This window comes from Rhagoletis pomonella, unplaced genomic scaffold (assembly GCF_013731165.1).
Source record: "Rhagoletis pomonella isolate Grant_MI unplaced genomic scaffold, Rhpom_1.0 Rhpom_scaffold_00002, whole genome shotgun sequence".
NCBI classification, from domain to species: Eukaryota; Metazoa; Arthropoda; class Insecta; order Diptera; family Tephritidae; genus Rhagoletis; species Rhagoletis pomonella.
This window is the reverse complement of record NW_023458556.1, coordinates 3201405-3221832: the sequence shown is the minus strand read 5'-3', so window position 1 is coordinate 3221832 and position 20428 is coordinate 3201405. Positions and strand designations below refer to the sequence as shown.

Below are 20428 nucleotides of genomic sequence, written 5' to 3'. Positions count from 1 at the left end.
CCGTAGAAATGGGAAGGACGGAAAGTATATTTCGCCTTTCAATTCAGTGCGTTTCGCCTTTTCTAAAGCTAATCAGCCTTATCAAGAGTTTCATTTTCCCCGAACCGGTTCAATTTTCACTTTTGGTTTCCATGGTTTTACTATGGGCGAATGACAAATTTTCATGGTACATTTTTTTCAGGCGAAGCTCAGGATAAGGCAGAATATTTAACCACAGCTATGTACATATAATTATTCCAAGCCGACTTATAAAGTTAGTTATCCCTGAGACATAACTTTAGAGCCCGTTGCAGATGAATTGAAGTATTGTTGTTTCCGTGGGGATTCGCCGTTCGCCTGTCAGCCTGTCTTCTTTTGGCGGATATAAATTTTAGGTGATAGAGGGAGACAAGCATACAAGCGAACCGTTCAGAACACTAAAATATAATTAGGTATGGCTGCAGACTGGTGACCGCTGTGGTGTAGTGATTAGCAGTGCGCAGGCAATGGCCGTCCGGAGTCCGCGTAAAACTGTATGTCCCTCCGCTTTGTGTGATCACATCAAGGCGCACGCCACAAATCGGAGGAGAGCTCAGCCAAACACTAACGTATTACGAATCGAATGTTTCAATCAAGAAAAAGATTCATTCTCAGCACTGAGGTGATGGAAAATGAATATGTATATTTCATTTAAATCTTCATTAAAAGCTCTATTAGCCCCTACACTCGGCCTTTGAAAGGCCAGGCTTCCCTGAACCGTTTTTTTTTATTTTTGCTCTTATGTGCGTAGTTATTTACCTATGTACATCTGGAATAGTAATCAGCCGATTTGGATAAAAATTTAAACGAAATACACTCAAAGTATATCCGGGACATCACTAAATGAATTATCCGATTACGTCAAACAATTTGGAGATATACACGCAAAACCATTACAAAAACGATTTTTCTATAGGAGGACACCAGGAGATAACTTGGTAAACTGCAATTATTTTGGGTATAAAATAACCGACTATTCTTCGTTCGGCCATATATATGACATAGTAATGGTCCCCCTTTCTCTCTCATTTTCCCCCCATGCTCCCTCTACAGTTGTGGAACAGTGGATGAAACCTATCTAACGGTTAGATTCTAACCTAACAAAAATTTGTCGGGGTAAACATTTTGAAATGTTTTTGAATAATTCCAAAGAGACAACTCATCGAATATAAAATTATAAATAAATAAATTCGACTTTATTTACATATGAAGTTACATAAAATATATTACATACTGGTCTTATGTAGTACTTGTATAATCACATACATATAATCATAAACATAAATCAATGTTTGTATGGATGCTGGTCAGTGTTGCCATTTTGGTGCTTTTGGAGCTAGATCTTTATTATACCCGAGCGCACTTGTGCACAACACACACACATAACGGTTGTTTGTAACAGGCTAAACGAACCGAGATAGATATAGATATATGTATACAAAAATGATCAGAATGAAAAGAGAAATCGATTAAGCGGTGACTGTCCGTCCGTCCGTCGGTGCACACGATAACTCGAGTAAAAATTGAGATATCTTCACGAAAATTGGTACTTGGTATGTACACTTCTTTCAGGCGTAGGACGGATGACATTGAAAATGGGTAAAAACGGACAATAACCACGCCTACCTCCCATATAACGGTAATTTTCAGAAATACGAAAACTGCGATATTTTAGTAACTACTGAAGATTATTCACTAAGAATTGATATTTACAATGGTTTTTAGTCGAAAAATAAGAATATTATAAATTTTTGGAAAATGGGCGTAGTCACGCCCACTTATGATTACATATGTATATCTTGGTAGCCGCTGCACTAATTTCTTCCAGACTTGGAACAGTAGTTGGCCTTGGCGCAGCATACCAAATGGCCGAACATTTTTAAAATCGGACGATAACCACGCCCACTTCATATTTTGAAAGTTTTTTTTCAGCATTTAAACTTATAAACTTCGTTGTTTTTTATTAAAATTGTGGAAAATGTTAAAACCACCTTACGTCAATAAATGCTCAACTTAAAAAGAATCTAGCTCTTCACTACTATTACTTGTACTTAGCTCTTTTTCCACCGTTTAGCTCCAAACGACATTTCTCTCTGGCAACACTGATTCTGGTGCAGAAAAATTGGCACGGTGCTTCGAACGCAAGCATGCATACATACATACAGAACGTAGTAGACTTAAATCGTAAACAAAAAACGACACCTGTAGCTTATGAACGAAAGACACAAGATCACGCGCGAACGAAAGAAAGAAAAAAGTTATTTTCTAGCTGTCGAAATCTCGACGCCATCTTTGTTGTACGACGGAATACAACGAAGAGAACGCATAAAACCGCGTAAGTGTTGAACGCATGAATAATCATTTTTATTACGAAAATTCTTCTATAAATCATGTCGTTGTATTACATAAATTAATCTTTACATTATGTGTACACACGTTGGCATAAGCGAAATGAAGAAAATTGCAGTAAAAAGCCACCACCAAATTGTAAAAAACGAACAAATGTCAACAAGCCGCTAATGTCAAAATCGCCAACTTTTTTCCTTAATGCGATTATAACGGGCGTGACGGGTAAGAGTGCGTGATCTTGTATTTTTGGTTCTTGCCTGTAGCCAATAAAGCACCCCATACATAGGTCTGCTTACAAGTGCACTTCACACATATACATACATATGTATGTATCTATGTACTATGTAAATATCCATAGACATTGAAATGGAATGCTTGAAACTTACTCTAAATCTTCGAGCAATTTTTAAACATACGGACTTGTACATGCACTTACAAATACATAAACCTTAGATGTTTAAAAAAGGAAGCGAGAAAATTTCTTTTTGAGATTCCTTAAGAAGTTAATTTCTCTGAACTCACCACTATTTCTTGGGTTTTCCAGTATGCGTTGGACCTCACCAGCTTCAGAGCCACTCTCCCACTCGTACGGGTGTTGAATGTTCAAATCCCTCAACTCATCCGTAGAAATTTTCATTTGTTGCTGGCGATTAGTTGGCGGGCATCCACGTTCAATTTTTGGAGGCGGTTGTTGTTGAGCACCAGCCGCATTAGGAATCGGTTTGTTATTACCTATTTCCATTCCAGTTGTAGACTGAGGGTGTAGTTGCTTGAATATGTAGCGGGGGCTGCTGATATCCACCGGCAGAAGGCCATTGTGTTGCGGCAAACGCTGGTTATGTGGCGCCCAATATATTTGACTCGTCTGTTGACTTGAATTATCAAGTATCAACGGAGTACTTCGTCCATCATGCAACCTGGGCCGCAACTGCTGCCTTGGTTGGGGTTCACGAACGCTTATGTAACCATAAGCACCCGGAACCGGTTGCAACTTATATGGCCTTACGTAGTGTGGCTGTGCGTAGATATCACTCTGGCTGGGATAATAGCCAATCACTTGCGTTGCAGGAACCCATTTATCGCCCTCAACAAGCACAAATTGTGGAGCTGCCAAGCTTCCGCGGCTAATGTACATTGCTGGAGCTTCCACATCTCGCCCCTCCTGGCTTGTTCTTAGCGGGCTGTCGTAAATTCCAGAATGATTCGATAGTAAACTGCTTCTTTTCACAACATGTGCATATATTGGCGATGATGTGTTCGGGTTTATTGGAATGAACTGTTGAGGCAGGCTCTGCATGCGTTGTGGAACTTGTGGAGCAGCATACATCCGCGAAGGTGGCCGCAGATTCGTTTCAACAGAAGCATACGATACCGGTGATAGGTCGGAGGGTCCCGGTTGCTTCTTGTTAATTGCCACCACTTGTGGTTGCTGAAGAGTGGGCGTTTTATTTAATGATTTTCTGCAAAATTCCTTCACTTTTTGCAAAATCTCATCGCGCGTCAGTATGCCTCCGATGCGGCGCTGTTCAGGTTGCTCAAAGTGTTCCGTTGGATTATTATCTTTTCGTCGTAGAACAACAGGTGTGCCCACATCACTTTCGTAGCCCTTTCTGTTACCGTTACTATGCCTCGACGTTAAAGTCATATTATCTAAGACACTTTGACTACGAGGAGTTGCTTCAAAAAATGAGTGGTTTATACTAGGAATGGACTGCATTGTAGTTAGAGGATATACGGCGGCGGCGGGAATCAGTGCTCTTCCGTCAATAATTTTGGCTTGGCGATTCTTGGTCAAACCTGAAAAGGTGTTCCTTTGGGGTGAACCTCGAATGAAATTGGTTTCCAGCGATCTCGGTTGAGTCGATACGTTAGAAGGTTGGGCAATAAGTATTTGTTGGGTTGGTTGAAGGCGTTCGTATATGTTTTCTGCATCCTGTTGTAGTTTTTGTTCTTGTAACATTCGGAAGTAAAGTTCTTTATCCATGCGGTCTTTCATTGCCTTCAATCGCTCCCATTCCTGTTGGTCGACGTATATCTTATTGGTAGTTTTTGCACCTTGCACAAAGTCTTTCCTGTCGTTATCGCTATTCACATTTCGAATAGGCGTTGAAGTAAGTTTGGGTCCGTTCAGTGTCGAAAATTGTTCGCGTATGTTTTCCTTGGATGCTAAGGGAGTTGAAACCTTTGAAGCCTCGTTGTCACTTTTTGAGCGATTTTGAAGCTCTCGCACCAGTCTCTTTTTTAGTATTTCGTTGCGGTCCATCGAAGAGGAACGACCAAACATCTGTCTGCGGTCCAGTGTTTGCGTGGTTCGTTTCGGTATGAGACTCTGACGTTCAGCAGTTCGTTTAAGAGTTCCTTCTGGTTCACTTATAGGTGCCGCTGGGAATCGCTGGGCTCTTGGTTTCAAAATTGTTGTACTTTGCTGCGATGGTTTCGCTTGTTGAGCATTGCCTAGCCGTTCCCGGGAATGTGTGCGCCTCGGGGGTTTCATAATGGGAGTGTGAACGTTTCGTTCCGCAGAATGTGTAAGTTCGGCATTGGTTAAGACACTAGATAGTGAAAGGGAAATATTATCGCCACTTGCATAACTCTTTCGCGAACGTTCATCTTGGTGTTTTAGATAATCGGTTTCGGCGGAACTTAAAATGTTGGTCGCACGCGGCCGGCCATGAAAACTTTGTCTCTCCAGGATGACTCGTTTCATCGACGGGTGCAAATTATCATTGCTTTCCTTGACATGCGTATTGTAATTGCATAATGACCTGGGTGTAGGAACGATATCTTTGGGAGTTGTTTTACGCCTTGTAGCAAAAATGCTATTAGATAGCAGACGTTGGAATACTGAGGGCTTTTTAAAATTTCTAGCAGCATCTGTAGTATCAACTGAGATCTGTACGCTTTCGGGACTTTTAAAAGATATGCGCGGATTTGATTTCGCCACATCTATGCCATTTGTGTACACAGGACGTGCGCCATTTGGAATTTTTTTGGGTATCAAAGTAAGACCTTTTTTCTCAAGGTATTCTTGAAATTCTTTCGATTTTATCGTGTCGGTAAATGTGCCTTCAACTGGCGTTTTAAATTTACTTTCTGCGTTCATCATTTCAGCGTTGTTGGCCTCTTTATTTTCGTGTTCGCTGTCTATTTCTTTATTTACCAAATTTGGTGTCACTTCGTCACTCGACTCGCTTTTGGTTAGGGGACAATCTAATTCATCTAGATCATCATCAGAGCTTATATGGAGCTTTTTCACTCGATCATCGAATTTTTTCGCGTTCTTAGAGACTTCGGCTGGGTTAAAGAAATTTCCGTCCAGGTCGGTTCCCACTTTTATCTTAATATCAGAGAGATCGGGATAATTCGGCTTTGAACATTTCTTAAATGGGAGTTTCGAATATGAAAGTGATGTCTCTGCTGACGGCTTACTTTTTAAGTCTTTTATTCGATCTCTGGTTTGGTTTGATAAACGTAGCTTTTTTTGTGGCTTCTTCTCAGCAAGATCACGCAATTCTTCACACTTAAGGCGAGCAAGTATCGTCGGATCATAAACAAAGTAAGGATCCGGATTTTTTATGTACGTCTTGACATATTTGGATTGATTGAGGACTTCTTCAGTGGTGACAAAGTCGTCGGGAGATGGCAAGGATGGTTTGACGCCAACGCTCGACTTTCGATTATTGGTTTCGTTTTTTAGTCGTTCTTTTTCTTTCTCTTTCTCACGTTCTCTTTCCCGCAGCTGTTGGGTTACAGTTTTTCGTACACTCAACGTCGATCGTTTGGTTGGTACCGGAGGCGGAATTTTCTTCTTCTTAGCAGAGTTTGCCCAAGTGGAATAATTTTGTTTAAATGGATTCTTCTGATCTACAATCGGTTCGCCGGCAATGAATTTACGCACTTTTTCATCTTGCGGATCAAAAGAAACCGATTTCTTGAGCTTTGTGCTTGGCCTAATCGCTTCCGATCTTGACGTATTCGATTCTTCTTGAGATGTATCACAGGTATCATACAGTGATTTGTCCGACACGTCGCTGCTGGTGGCTAAGTTAATAATAATTTCTTTGGAAGGAACATTTGGGTTTTCTGATACGTTGGTTTGATCATCGGAGTTTTTATGGAGGGTTCTACTTGTGTTGTGCTTACTATTGGTGCTATTATTTCCGCTAAAGTTTTCTATTACGGTGCAGAGTGATTCAGTGCTGACGTCATTTCTAACTATTTCTGACATTTTTTCGTAGGGAAACTCCAAGCAAAAACCGTTTCTCAAAGATTAGGGAGAATGGATAGGGTTGCGGAAAGCGGTTTGGAATATTCGAAATGTTGACTTGCATTGGCATTGAATTCCGTTTGCTCTGATCCAAATTTCAGTAGATTTTGTATTGATGAATCTAAATAAAATTAGAAATGAATTAGTAGTTAGTTCTTTGTAAATACGCAACAACCTACCTACATACATATGTATGTATATAAGTACAAATGAGTATAACTGAATATATGTATGTGTGTATTATATATACACTATATCGATGGCTGAGTGGAAGATCGACCTATCTGAAATAGGGCGTTCTGGAAAAGTTTTTTGAGATAGAGCGTTTTCGAACTGGCTGCCGAGATAGGTCGATCTTCCACTCAGCCATCGATATGTACTTATGATGCGTTTTTTAAGAAAATTATATCATTTGGTGATGTGGTTTATATGACATACATATGTATGTATTTATTTACCTTCTTATTTTGCTCCTTTTCCAAGCACCAAAATCTTTACTTCACTTTGCGGGTGTTCATAAAGCCATTACAAAATTCGCCTATTTATGAATTTTAGCTGGAAAGAAATTGTAATGACCATAAAATATAAAATCAGTAACCAGTCACTTTTGTTAGATTGGAGTAGTATGTAATACGAATTTTCCTAGTTTTAGGCGTTACCTCACTGGTCGTTCCATACTAATTTGGTTTAAATCCGAACATTGGGTCATGAAAAAATTAACGATAATCTTAAATTTTTATAAGAAATTTGAAGTCGGTTTTGTTTATCAACAAGTAATTCTTAAGCAAAAAAACACAACCGACTTCAATTTTCATATAAAAATTAAGGAACACCGTTATTTTTTTATGGCCCAATGATCGGATCTAAACCAAATTAGTATGGGACCACCTGTGTGACACTACCTTTCCGATAGAAAATGAGTTATTGAAATCGGTTGAGGTGGTCCAAAGTTATACATAAAAAAAAAAAACATTCCGACGAATTGATAACCTTCTCCTTTGTTTGAAGCCGGTTAAAAAATATAATAAAATGCCCCCAGATCACTGTGGAAAAGATGGAGCTACCAAATTCAGAGTTTCAACAAAAGTTTAGTTAGTTATCGTTGGTAATGTAAAATAACGGCTCAAATCAAGATTGCATGTTTTCGAATTATTTAGCGGATTAGGTTTATAAATAACTATATTTTTCTGTGGCAAATCGACATAGGCTTAGTTGTTACCAATCTGGCAAGGGCGCAGTTTTGCCATTTGTCACAAAACCGAAGTAGGCAACCCTTACTACTGAACAGTGGCACATGTCTCACATTTATCGTGAATATTGGCATACGTCAAACACTGTCCATCGGCCAGTGATGCTTTTATGTGAAATAACGAAATTTTTCGTATTGTGACGTTGTTCAGTAGCACGAGTGGAGTTATTTTCGTGTAGCTACGTAAGATTTACTATTATTTCGTATTTTTTCAGTCGAACCCTTACTTTACAAATTTGGTTTTTATCTTTCGTAAATGGGTACCTAAATTCCAGAAGCTGGCGATTTTTTATTACTCACTTTTAAATTAATCTTAATAGTCATTTTACCTTTAGTAATTTTGACGTGTTGTTGTACCCAATTTAATTTTTTTATTGGAATTTGTTCTATTGTTGTAAATATTCTCCCTCCTCACATGTTGTAACAGTAAACTGTCTTGTCGCAAACAGTATAAATAAGCAATAGGAATTAGGGGGAAAAAAAATTTCTTATTTCCATCCTTTGTTGTATTATGTCCTGTTTAAAAATTGAATAAAGCAAATTTTGCATAAGCAGCTTTCACGTTTCTGGTATTGCATATTTCACGGAGCATTACTTTGTTACCAGCTTATGAGTATGCTTTATTAACCGACTTCCAAAAAATAAGGAGGTTATCAGTTCGTCGGAATTCATTTTTTTTTTATGTATGTTACCGCATAACTTTGGACCACGTCTTTTTGCATCGGAAAGGTAGTGTCTCAGAGGTGGTCCCATACTAATCTGGTTAAGATCCGATTAGTGGATCATGAGATATATATATATATATTTTTTTATATGAGAGTTGAAGTCCGTTTTTGTTTTGCTAAAAATTACTTGTAATATGTATAAGCACTAGATTACGTTTTGGCACAAGGTAATGCCGCTTATGTGATGATAATATATAGAAATGTCTAGCAAAATATTTTTAACAAAATGTAATGCATATAAAAAATGGGAATTGATTACATTTAAGAAGCAGTTCATGCATATTGTAATGCTATTGCGTTACTTTGGAGTTGACTCTGGATTTGGTGGCGTTTTCGCTGCTGGGTAAAATGTACACACATATGTACATATGTATGTATGTGTATATATCTACCCTGCTGGAAATGTATCTAACTATAAGTTAAATTGAAGTAGTCTAAATAGGAAGGAATTAGAGGCCACTAAATTGTGTGTATTCTCTTTGAGGACAGACAACTATGTATGTATATTAGTGTGGCGACGGCCGTGAAGCAGGCATGTTACTTAATTTAACATGACATATGTATTTTTTTACATATTCTTCTCTAGGTAGTCTCATATTCGAATCCCGACAGACATAATTTACAAATGACAATATACAATTTCGATTTTCATTTTATTTGTCCTGAATTTCAATAAAATATTTGTATGAGGATATTTAAAAAGAAACTTGTTAAAGAAAACAAAACCCGCGATTACGTCTACATGATTCCTGCATTACTTTTAGACTAGTTTTAAGTTTGCTTTTCGTATTTATGTAACTAAAAGTTATATATTTTAACGAAATTGCGCAAAAAAACTTGACTACAAGTGGATTATTATTTGGCAATTGATAATTTTTTTCTTCGGAGTATGTATGTGCTTCACTCGATCAAGCCATGTGCAGAGCAGACGGCCGATCTTGCCAACAACGCATTAATACAGCATGTTTGTACATATGCACATACATACATACATATGTATGTAGGTACACCTTTCTCGTTTGCTAGAAGAACGCGATAAGTCAAAATTTTAACGGATTTGAAGTTTTTAGTTAGGTCTTATGTATTGCAAATATAAAATAATAAGTAAATAATATCTACAAGTGCATATGTATAGTGTAGTCTTAAAAGCTGTCATGGAACTTTGTTTTTTTTTTTGGTTCCTTACGTTCTTACGAGACACAATTGACAAATGTCATTATGACGCTTTTTCACAACAATAAAGCAGGGCTGAGGGCCGTTTGTGCATATCCTTAACTTAAAAACCAAAATTTCGGATTAAAATGTTCTTCCAGCAAACGTGCATTATGTGCATTTATTATATACATATGTGTACTAGTATTATTATTATAATTTATTTTTTTGTCAGAAGTGAAGTTAAGTTTAGTGACTCTTATCGAAGAAAATTGTACTAAATAAAATTCATTTGAACCGAGCTTGTGGTTTCGAAAAACGTACGCACATATGTATGTACATATGTCTATGTATGTATATGTACGCCTGTGCTTTGGTTTATAAACTATGATGGCACAAAGAAACAAAATTAAAAGCCATGCCTGATTACCAGTGCCGCTTGTTTATGCGGTTGCAGAGACGAAACTCGGTCGGCGGGTGGCAATGGTGGTGGTCTGCTTCAGTTCAACCAATCTTAACCACAAAAAGCTCCGTTAAGCCAAAACGCACTTAATGCACTCAACGTAGCAGAATGTAAATATATGTACATATACAGTGACTCAAACAAAGGACCACGTGTGGATTTTTATTTTTTTTTAATATAAATACGTAATGTTTTTCGAGCACATTTTTTTTTCTATAGAAAAACGTCCAAGCTTTAACCAAAAACATATAAATCACAGTTTCAAACTTCATAAAATATTTAGAAAAATTCAACGGATTTTCATCAAATTGAATCTTTAGAACATTTTTGGGTATGCACTTTCATAGTGCATACAATTTAAATCTATGAAGTGCTAATTTCAACCTGGTAAAAAATCGCGTTGGTTTTTTTTTTAATTTTTTTCGGAGACCGCTTTTGCGTTTTTTTTTTTTATAAAACAAGTGCAATTTACAAAAAGTTTTTATTAAGATTAAAAAGTTGAAAGTTCAAAACTGTGCTTTATATGGTTTTGATTAAAGCTTGGACAACATGTATTTTTATAGAAAAACAACAAAAAAAACAAAAAAATTCAACTCAACATTATAAATATAAAAAAAGGTCTTCTGTTTAAGTCACTGTATCCATATGTAAATACATAGTATGTATGTACGATTATGCGCAAAGCCACAGAAGATTGGAATCGATTAGAAGGTAAAAGAAGAGCTGGTGAAAGGTCGTGCAGTTTTCGCGGTTTGTTTATTCGCTGCGATGTTTAGCGATGCCTGATCTTGTTTGTGGCTATATACATACAGCGTGTATATGTACAGTTAAGTGCATAAAGTGGTTTATTTAAAAAAAAAAAAAAATATTAAAAATATTAAAAATAACATTCTGTTAACCCAGTTTTCCAATATCTTGGTGATGCTTTCTGCATCTATCTCACATACCCTCGGTTCTTTACGGCACCCCAAAAAAAGTTTAATCGCAGTTCCGTGTACCGACATAGCTTTTCCAGCAGAATTTCTCGACGATCACGTGCGATCCCCGAATGCGGCAGTTTTACCAGGCCCACTCTCCAAAAAATTTATAATTTTGTTTCTTGTTAAAAGATTGTTGTAATTTGCTATAAATTGGCTTTTAAGTTATTGAAATATCGGAGTTTTCGTATTTCTGATATATACCGTTATATGGTAAGTGGAAGTCCAATTTCAAAAGTTTTCAACATATTCCTTTTTTTCACCAAGGTCTGTTCCTAGTTTGGTAGAAATTGATGAACTTGTTACCGAGATACATATTTGAGAACATACATAAGTGGGCGGTGCCACGCCCATTTTCCAAAAATTTTCTCTTGGTGTTACTTTCTGCTAAGAGGTCATTGCATATATCGATTTTCAGTGAATTAATTTCAGTAGTTACTAATTTATCGCAGTTTTCGCATTTCTATAAAATACCGTTACATTGGAGGTAGGTGTGGCTTTTTCCTGATTTCAAACATTTTCTTAGTGGGACTGTAAGCAAAGTTCGCACCCAGTTTGTGGGGATTGGTAAAGGGGCCACAGAGATACAGCATTTGATCATAAGTGGGCGGTGCCACGCCCGTTTTCCCAAATTTTCATAACTATCTTAAAGCGCGTTTCCTAGACGCCCAAATTGCGCACGGTTCTCAATTTGGCCATAGATAAAACTGTCACCTGAAATTGCGTATCAATCTCGAAATTGCCCCAGCTTCGCTAATACGACTCTGAAAATTGCATTATGTGAATTATTAATGACCTAAAAGAAGAAAAACAAACGCCAAAAACAAGCAAATAGAAACAAAACAAATTCAAATTGTAATTGAGTGTCAAAATTCCGCAATTTCAGGCTCGTGGAAACATAGCTTTATTTTATGGATTTTAGCTAGCCATAATTTTAAAACCATAAGTCATGCCATATAAAAAATTTGGAGTTTTAGCCCCTCTGTCAGGTCATATTTACAACTGAAGGGTGCGTTAAGGTAATTCAGAAGGTGTTTTTCAACGCTGGCTACCCTAGTATGCATGCAAACATATGTACATATGTACCCTGCAGGAAATGGGACTAGTTTGCAGCTAACTATTAACTAACTTGCAGTCGACTAGTGGTAACTATTTATTAACTATATCCTTTGGCCGTAACTAACTACTTTTGAAGGACGATGGCCGTAAAATAGTGAGAACTGGTTTCCTCTGCATTGGATGTCAACTAACTTGTATCTAACTACTTCTGGACATAAACTATCAATAAAAAAGATTTTTTCTATTTTTAATTTTCTTGTGTAGGTGGTCCAACATTTGAATTCCATCAGATATAACAGCAAAATAATAATGTAAAATTTCGATCTTTACTTTATATGTTCTGAACTCGAAAAAGAATCTGCGAAGTGCAGAAAAAAGTGTATTGAAAGTATTTTTAGTAGGCGGATATTTAAATGGAAGCTTGTAGAGAAAACAAACTCCCGATAACGTCTGCATGACTCCTGCGCGACTTTACAACTAATCTAAAGTTAGTTTTGTCATAGCAAATTAGAAGTTAGTTACATATCGAAATCCCGCAAGTAAGTTGGTCATTTAAATCACTTGATAATTTTTTTTTTGTTACTGCGGGGTACCTACCCTGTTGTGCAAGTAATTCATTTAAAATGTAACAAAAATGTAGCATATGGATGAAATTAGGTATCACAATTATGTACGTAAGTATGTACATATGTATTTATGTCTCTACGTATATTAACAGTATATTCAAACATACAAAAGTACAATTGTATGCCAATATGTGTGAATAATTTAATAACAAACACTTAAGTTGCATTGACATACATACATATGTATGTACATATGTACTTAGTACATACATATGTATGCATGCCCATAGGAATGTTCGTAATCAACTGATTTTCTTTTTGTTTTTAGATCGCCACCAATTTGAAGATAATGACCTTAATAAAGTTTTAAGTAAAACGTTTTCAATATAAAGTATAAATCTTGCCACACCTCTGCTTTATGTAGGTACAAATCTCACGAGTTTTCTTTTTGGGTTCACTCTTTTCTGCGGAAAAAAGCTAAAGCATTCTTTAAGCGGAAAAGTACCGAGATTTCTCATTTTTTCATTGACACTCGAAAAAAACCCTAATTGTTTTTGTTTTTAATAGTTTTGGGAAGTTTTCAAATAAAATTTTTCATATTAGAGGCATATAAAATATACCTGTGAAGTTTCAAGGGTTTACCGAGAAATTTCAAAAAAAAAAATGACAGCATGCAGAAAATCTGCGTAACTATTTTGCAATTTTTGAAATTGTACGATTTTTTAATTTTAATAATTTAAGTTACTTAAAAATTTGAAAATTAAACGATGAAAATGTTCGTTTTGCCAAATCGAACGAATCTAGTGCAATAAAACGAGTGTCTCACCAAATGAAAAATATCACATTGAGTAAAAGATTACTATGATTTGAGGAACTAAAATTCCATTTTAGCCACTTAACAGTAGTAACGGTTTTTATTATTTGATTTGTGACTGATCCTGTGCAAGACCATCGATATGAAGAAAATAATATATGTATATTTATGTGCATCGAAAAATACTTCAATGCCAATATTTAATTACTTTTAAATACATAATGTGGCTTTTAAGTTGAGGCGTGCGAGTAAACGTGTCAGATGCCTGCGTATGGCGCTACGGGGCGTATACGTTACGTACGCAACTTCGGAGAAGGTTATCAATTCGTGGGAATATTTTTATTTTTTTGTATATTACCGCATTACTTTGGACCACGTTAACCGATTTAGATAATCCTTTTTTAATCGGAAAGTTCCCGTACTAATTTTGTTAAGATCCGATAATGAGATAATGAGGAAATTAACGGCACACCAAAACTTTTATATGTGGATTAAAGTCGGTTGTGTTTTTTGCTTAAAAATTACTTGTTTAGTATATCTTTTATAAGTTTCCATTTAATTGTATACTATGTATGTATCGCATTTTTAACATTTTGTATTTGCACACATATACATATGTACATATATGTACGTACACGAGAGAATGTAAAGTAAATGTACATATGTTTCCATTGTCATTGTGACCTGACATATGTGTTTACAAATATGTACATAAGTAAAAAAAATAGAATGTACATTAGACCGAGCGCAAAAAAAGGTTCGCCATACCCCATAAAAAAAATACAAATAAATTACAAGTATTCTAAAATATTTTCGCAAGGCAATTTCGAAAAATTACCGAACGTAGGGGTCGCTTTTTGTAATTTTTCGACATAATTTCTGCATTTACAGTCGGAGCTTACAAGTATGATATATCGATGCTTTTTTCGCAAGGAGAAATTAGTTTTTTCCAAACTCCATACACCTCAAGTACCTAATTCTGGTACTTACCCACCAGATTTAAGTTCTTATCACCTTAATGCCAGTAAATGACAGCTCTCCGAAATTCCTAAATTTGTGCACAGGAGGTTTTTATTTTGATTGTTCCACTAGAACTCTTAAAAAAAATTGATTAGCAATTATTTTTTTTTTTTCGAAATCGTCTTGCAAAAATACTTTAAACTTAGGGTGTACGGCGATCTTTTCTTTTGTTTGCTTGTAAGGTGGTGCGGTCTAATGTATGTTTATTGCGAACGAAACGAATTCGATGACAATAACAATAAATTGGTTGTGGGGTCTGAGCTCCCCATGTACAGTTTCTTTTAAGGGTAAGTGTCTAATTGAGGGTGACTCGCGGCCTCAGTTCGACTGGGCGGCGGAAGCGTGTGACGCAACCTGAACTACTGTTGTGTGTGTCTGTATGCGCTTATGTACATATGTACATATTCATTTGAAGAATGTGTGCAATATTTTTTATTTTATTTATATAATGTTTATTATATTTTTCTCTCTATCTGTTAAAAACGTTATACATAAGTCCAAATTTCAAACTTCGTAGAAAAATTAGAAAAATTCTACAGAATTTGACAACAACAACAAACTTCTTTTTAGAAAATTTTAGAAAAATCCTAATAATGCAGTTTTATGGCCCATTGAATTCTGGCTTAAGAAATGGCTAAGAATTCGCGTTGGTTTTTGGTAATTTTTTGCGGAGGGTAATACTCTATAAGAGTAAGAGTAAGAGGGAAGATCCCTGCAAAAGAGAATACCGTCAGCAAAAAAAATCTCAAAAATCAACGCGATTTCTTAGCCGCTGAAACTTGCACTTTATTAAACTATAAGTTTCTAAAAATTCGTAACAAAAAGTTTGCCGTTGTAAAATTTTGATGCATTTTTATAATTTTTCTACAAATTTAGCCATAAATATTTGGTATGTGGGTTGGTTCCGCAGCCCATATTTTATTTGTCAGCTTGAGCAAATTTGTCTTAAGACAAAGCTTGCAGTATGTACACATGTATGTATGTACATATGTGTACCTACATACTTCGTAAGATGAGTTTACAGCCGATAATCACGCTACTCGTCTCGCAAGTTTGGTATTTAGATGCCAGTTCGTTTGGGGTATTACCGCACTCTGTTTCATATTTGATGACGCTGCCGGTCTTCCTAAAGACTTTGTGGTGGCTCTTCAAAACCAGATCTGAACTCATGAGTCATTGGGCGTCCGCATTCGTTTAGTACTCAAAAGCCCAATTTCAGAGTCAACCCTTGTGAGTATACACAGTATAAAGCAAAGAGTGGAAGCTTTAATTTTGACCTCTTGGTAAACATCTGCGGTGGTAGACCGAAACCGTTTTCATATGACAAAGTCGGTATCCAGTGGTTCGTGGGATTGAGATTAACCGGACAGGTGACTGGAATTTCGGAATGACCAAGTCTTATGTTTTTCTTTTTATTTAGAGCGTTTAGTCTTACTGAAATATTACTAGCTTGTAATTTACCATAAAGGTGGACAGGAAGAAGATTAACCCTTAAAAGTTTCCAATGCTTTGGTTAGCGGAGAGGGTAGCGATACAGTTACACGTATAAATCAACGATACACTAGTTTTCTCAGGACTACTCAGTTTACAGGTAGGATCCCTTTCCAAGTTGGTTATCAAGTATCAAGCGTCGCCAGCTAGACTCAATGTGACCTCATTCGGTGAAGGGAGTTGGAATTGGGGCGGTTTCTTTTTATTAGTTAAGGGAACTAGGTCAGATTTTGGATTGACATTGAATCTGATTTCCTCTGAACAGGTTCTGGCATTATCTAAGGCATCTTAACTTAAGAGTGTTTACCCGATAGTTTTTCCAGAGATTGTAAAAAGAAAATATGAGGCTTATAAAGCGAAAGGCGCAAGGAAATATTTTATATGTACATAAACATGCATGTCAATGCCTGAAATATTTTTTCCGCTTTGCTAAAAAAAAAGCTGCTGCAGTTGTAGTGGAGTGGGGGATTGACGGGCTCACTTTTATCAAAGAACTAACAGTGACTACTTTCGAAGTGCATATATGTACCTTCTGGTGATTGTGTTGCGTGGGTGTTGACATACATATTTCTCACCGGATTAAAGGGATACATACCGTGCTGAAAGCATTTGGCAAAGGACAAAAAATCTGCAACGTGGCTTGATTTTGACTGAATTTACTTTATTGCTTTTCGAAATAGCGACAGCAGCTTGTCTAATAAATTGCGCTGCACACGTGCTCATAGAATCATACTTGCATACAAATATACATATATATATATATGTATGTATGTACATGGAGCTCCTTGCATCGAGTGGAACTAAACGGGAATGTGTTGATTGCGAGTTGTTTTGCCAGCCACAAGGGTGACAGTCGCCCATGGTGTCGATTTTAAGAAGAAAGAAGCATTAACTCTAACCTTGCATCGAAATCGTCCACTATCACTTAATGTGGGCGCTAGAGGAAATAAATTGGCATGCCACCAAACAGGAAAAAATTTGTTAGTCACATACAGGGATTAGTTTTGCACCAGGTAATTTAGGGCCAGTTAGAATAAAATACGCATGTACATACATGTATGTAGATATGTCTAAGTCAACAGCGGTGGTAAATAGTGCTTAACCCCACAACAGTTGATATATTGTTCGATAAATAATGAGTTGAAAGCAGAGCCCACCGTTATACCTTTGAGACAGTCTAATTTACCATAGGGCTGAAGCTTACCTCCGCCTACTCATCCTCAGGCGTATGCATACATATGTACATACGCAAGTGGATGCACTAGGCTGGTCCAAAAATGAATGTGAAAAGGTTAAGTCGGAATTTATATGCTCTCAGCCCCTAGGATTTTTCTATACCTAACAAAATCTTAAAATATTTAGAGGTCACTCAAAGTAAGGAAAATAAATAGAGTTTTCCGATCGAAAAATATTGATTTTCAAGAATTCTATACCACTTCTACGAAAAGTTATTTTTTCCCATATAAAATACATGGAACACTATGAGCGACCTCTAAATATCTTTTGATTTATAAATAAAAATAAGGATCTGTTTTTTCGATATACATATGTAGAATAATCCCAGGGGGTGAGAGCATTAAAATTCCGACTTTACTTTTTTTTTGACCACCCTAATGTACATACTCCGCTACTGAACAACCAAGTACCCGCGAGTTATGAATCAAATGCATGGGCACATTTTTGGAGGGAGACTTTCCTCATTAACTCTAATACTGCTGCATTTGTACAATTTCCATTTTACGGGGTGGATTTTTCCAGCTGCTTTTATGCCTTTAATGTAAAAATGTTCTTCCAATAAAGGCACTATTTGGCGAAGAGACAATGTTTTTTAAAATATTTATTTATTTCATATATATATGCACCATAACGAGGTTTACGCAAGAAAAGTGAGATTTGGATTAAATCAAATATTCTGCGTAAAGCAGGGATCACACTGTACATTTGCACAAATTTGTCCATTTCACCGTTACAGAGTGATGTTTGGAAAATTTGTTATTGGGCTGAATTCATCGTTAAAAATTTCTAAACCACACCACTCTGTGACTGAAAATTTTGTAAGCAATAAACATTTACCCAGCAAGCAGAGAAGGGTTATCATTCATTTTCGTATCCGGAAAACTTTTGAAACATTCGAAAAAGATGATGTTATTTGAAAGCAATAATTGTATTTTATTTGTGTGTAAACTGAACATTTTTAACCATGTATGTCTGTATACGTAGTCGGCAGTGGTTCATAGGAGCGTGCCACTATTTGTTAGCTTCCAGAAGATGCCGGGTTCGAATTCCATTAGGCGCTTCCTTAATTATTTTTTACCATGGAAAAGTATCTGTGAAGTGCAGAAGGAAAGTGTATTGAACGATAAATACAATCAGACAAACTTCAGAAAAACAGCCAAAACCGTCCGTGGTCCACAAAAATTTTAGGTACTTGTCTGTAGTACATACATATTACATACATACATAAGTATTCGAAAATGGCGATAATATATTTATCGAGCCCTAACCGCAAAAAATACGTGAGTAATCCCACTACCGCGGGATCAGCCCTCTGAGTATAGGTTACAAGGCCTTGTCGAGCGTATTGTGTGAAAGACTGAAGAACACCGTCAACGAACTGATTGCGCCTTATCAGTGTGGCTTTAAACCCGGCAATTCCACAATAGATCAGGTATTCACAATACGGCAAATCTTGGAACGACACTCACCATCTATCTGTCGGCTTCAAAGCCGCTTTCGACAGCACTAAAAGGAGTTGCCTATTCGCCGCCATGTCTGAATTTGGTACCCCGCGAAACTGATACGTCTGTGTAAAATGAAGATGAGCAATACCACCCGCTCCGTCAGCATTGTGAAAGACCTCTCTGAGCCGTTTGCTACCAAATGGGGTTTCAGACTCCCTTTCTTTAATTCATGTTGGAGAATATAGTAAGAGCTGCAGACTGAACCACTCGGGAACAATTTTTTACCCACGTCACTGTTGGCAGTTATAATTTCGAGAAATTGGGGAATTTCATTTACTTGGGAACTAGCATTAACACCGATAATAATGTCATGTTGGTATATGGCGTAGAAGCATGGAAAATGAAAACATCCGATGAGGCGGCTCTTGGAGTATTCGAGAGAATGATTTTGCGGACGATGGAATGATGAGCTGTATGAGCTTTACAACGACATAGACATGGTGCAGCAGATGGACTCCGACACTCCAGCTCTGAAAGTATTCAATTCGGAAAACATTGATCCTCCATCTGCATTATTGTTATTCAATTATTGAATAATACCTATTAGTTCACTGTACACAAAACCTTAAAATAATCAAAATTGTATTCTTGGCTATCTTATAACCGAATAACATACGCACATACATATATACATACATATATACATACATACATACATATGCGTGCACATATTCTGGAGGATTTTCAAATCAAAAGCGCAATTTAAAATTGCTCATAAACAATTTAATTTCGGATATCTCAATTGGCACGCGCTTCTCGAGTGGCTTTTTTACGCGTGGGTTGCTTAAACCATTCAATCAATTTAGGATGGTAGTCTTAACGTTGTATGTATGTACATATGTATGTATGGTACGTATGTACATACTTCACATTTTGAAGAATGGTCTAAACTAGGGATGTTAATCCTGGGATCCCGGGATCGCGGACTTTTTTAAGCCCCGAAACTCCCGGGATTATTTGCCAAGCATACCGGAATTTTCAGGATTTATATATATATATATATATATATATATTATTCATGATCCAATGATCGAATCTAAACCAGATTAGTATGGGACCACCTCTGAGACACTACTTTCCGATGCAAAAAGAATTATCGAAATCGGTGGTCCAAAGTTATGCGGTAACATACATAAAAAAAAAAATATATTCCGATGAGCTGATAACCTTCCCCTTTTTTGGAAGTCGGTTAAAAAAGCAGTATATTCGCGAAGCCATGGGCCAAATATATGCAGTAAAATTGCGTTTTTACCTTTTCTCTCTGAGGTCAGGATTTTTTAAAAGGACTTCGATAATCGAATAATATGAGTAATTCAGAAAATGGCTTAAAAAATTTGGTGCAATGGACTTAAAAAATCTTGAAAATTCTGTAGATAAAGAACAGATTACATTTTTTGGTGCATAAGGTATTGAAAATGTCCTTAAAAATTGTATCCTTGAATATCCTTGAAATTTTGCAATATTTATTTTGAAAAAATTATATGTTAAGGACTGATATAAACTCGACAACGTCCTCGAATATAGTCCTTCTAACTTT

The 20428-nt window shown here is 36.5% G+C and overlaps 1 protein-coding gene across 7 annotated transcripts in view; it reads right to left on the bottom strand.

Annotated features, from left to right (window-relative positions):
• Positions 1-20428, bottom strand: part of LOC118732608 — a 69730-nt gene that overhangs the window by 18255 nt on the left and 31047 nt on the right. For 6 of the 7 annotated variants that reach the window (XM_036461748.1, XM_036461751.1, XM_036461758.1 and 3 more), the window contains 2 exons: positions 7093-7189; positions 1186-6755 (listed from right to left, as the gene is read on the bottom strand). In XM_036461748.1, coding sequence (XP_036317641.1) covers positions 2825-6595 — 3771 coding nt within the window. In that variant the 5' untranslated portion in view covers positions 6596-6755; positions 7093-7189 and the 3' untranslated portion in view covers positions 1186-2824. Of the gene's footprint in view, positions 1-1185; positions 6756-7092; positions 7190-20428 lie in introns of those variants that run through there. The other variant, XM_036461776.1, reaches the window with a different exon arrangement.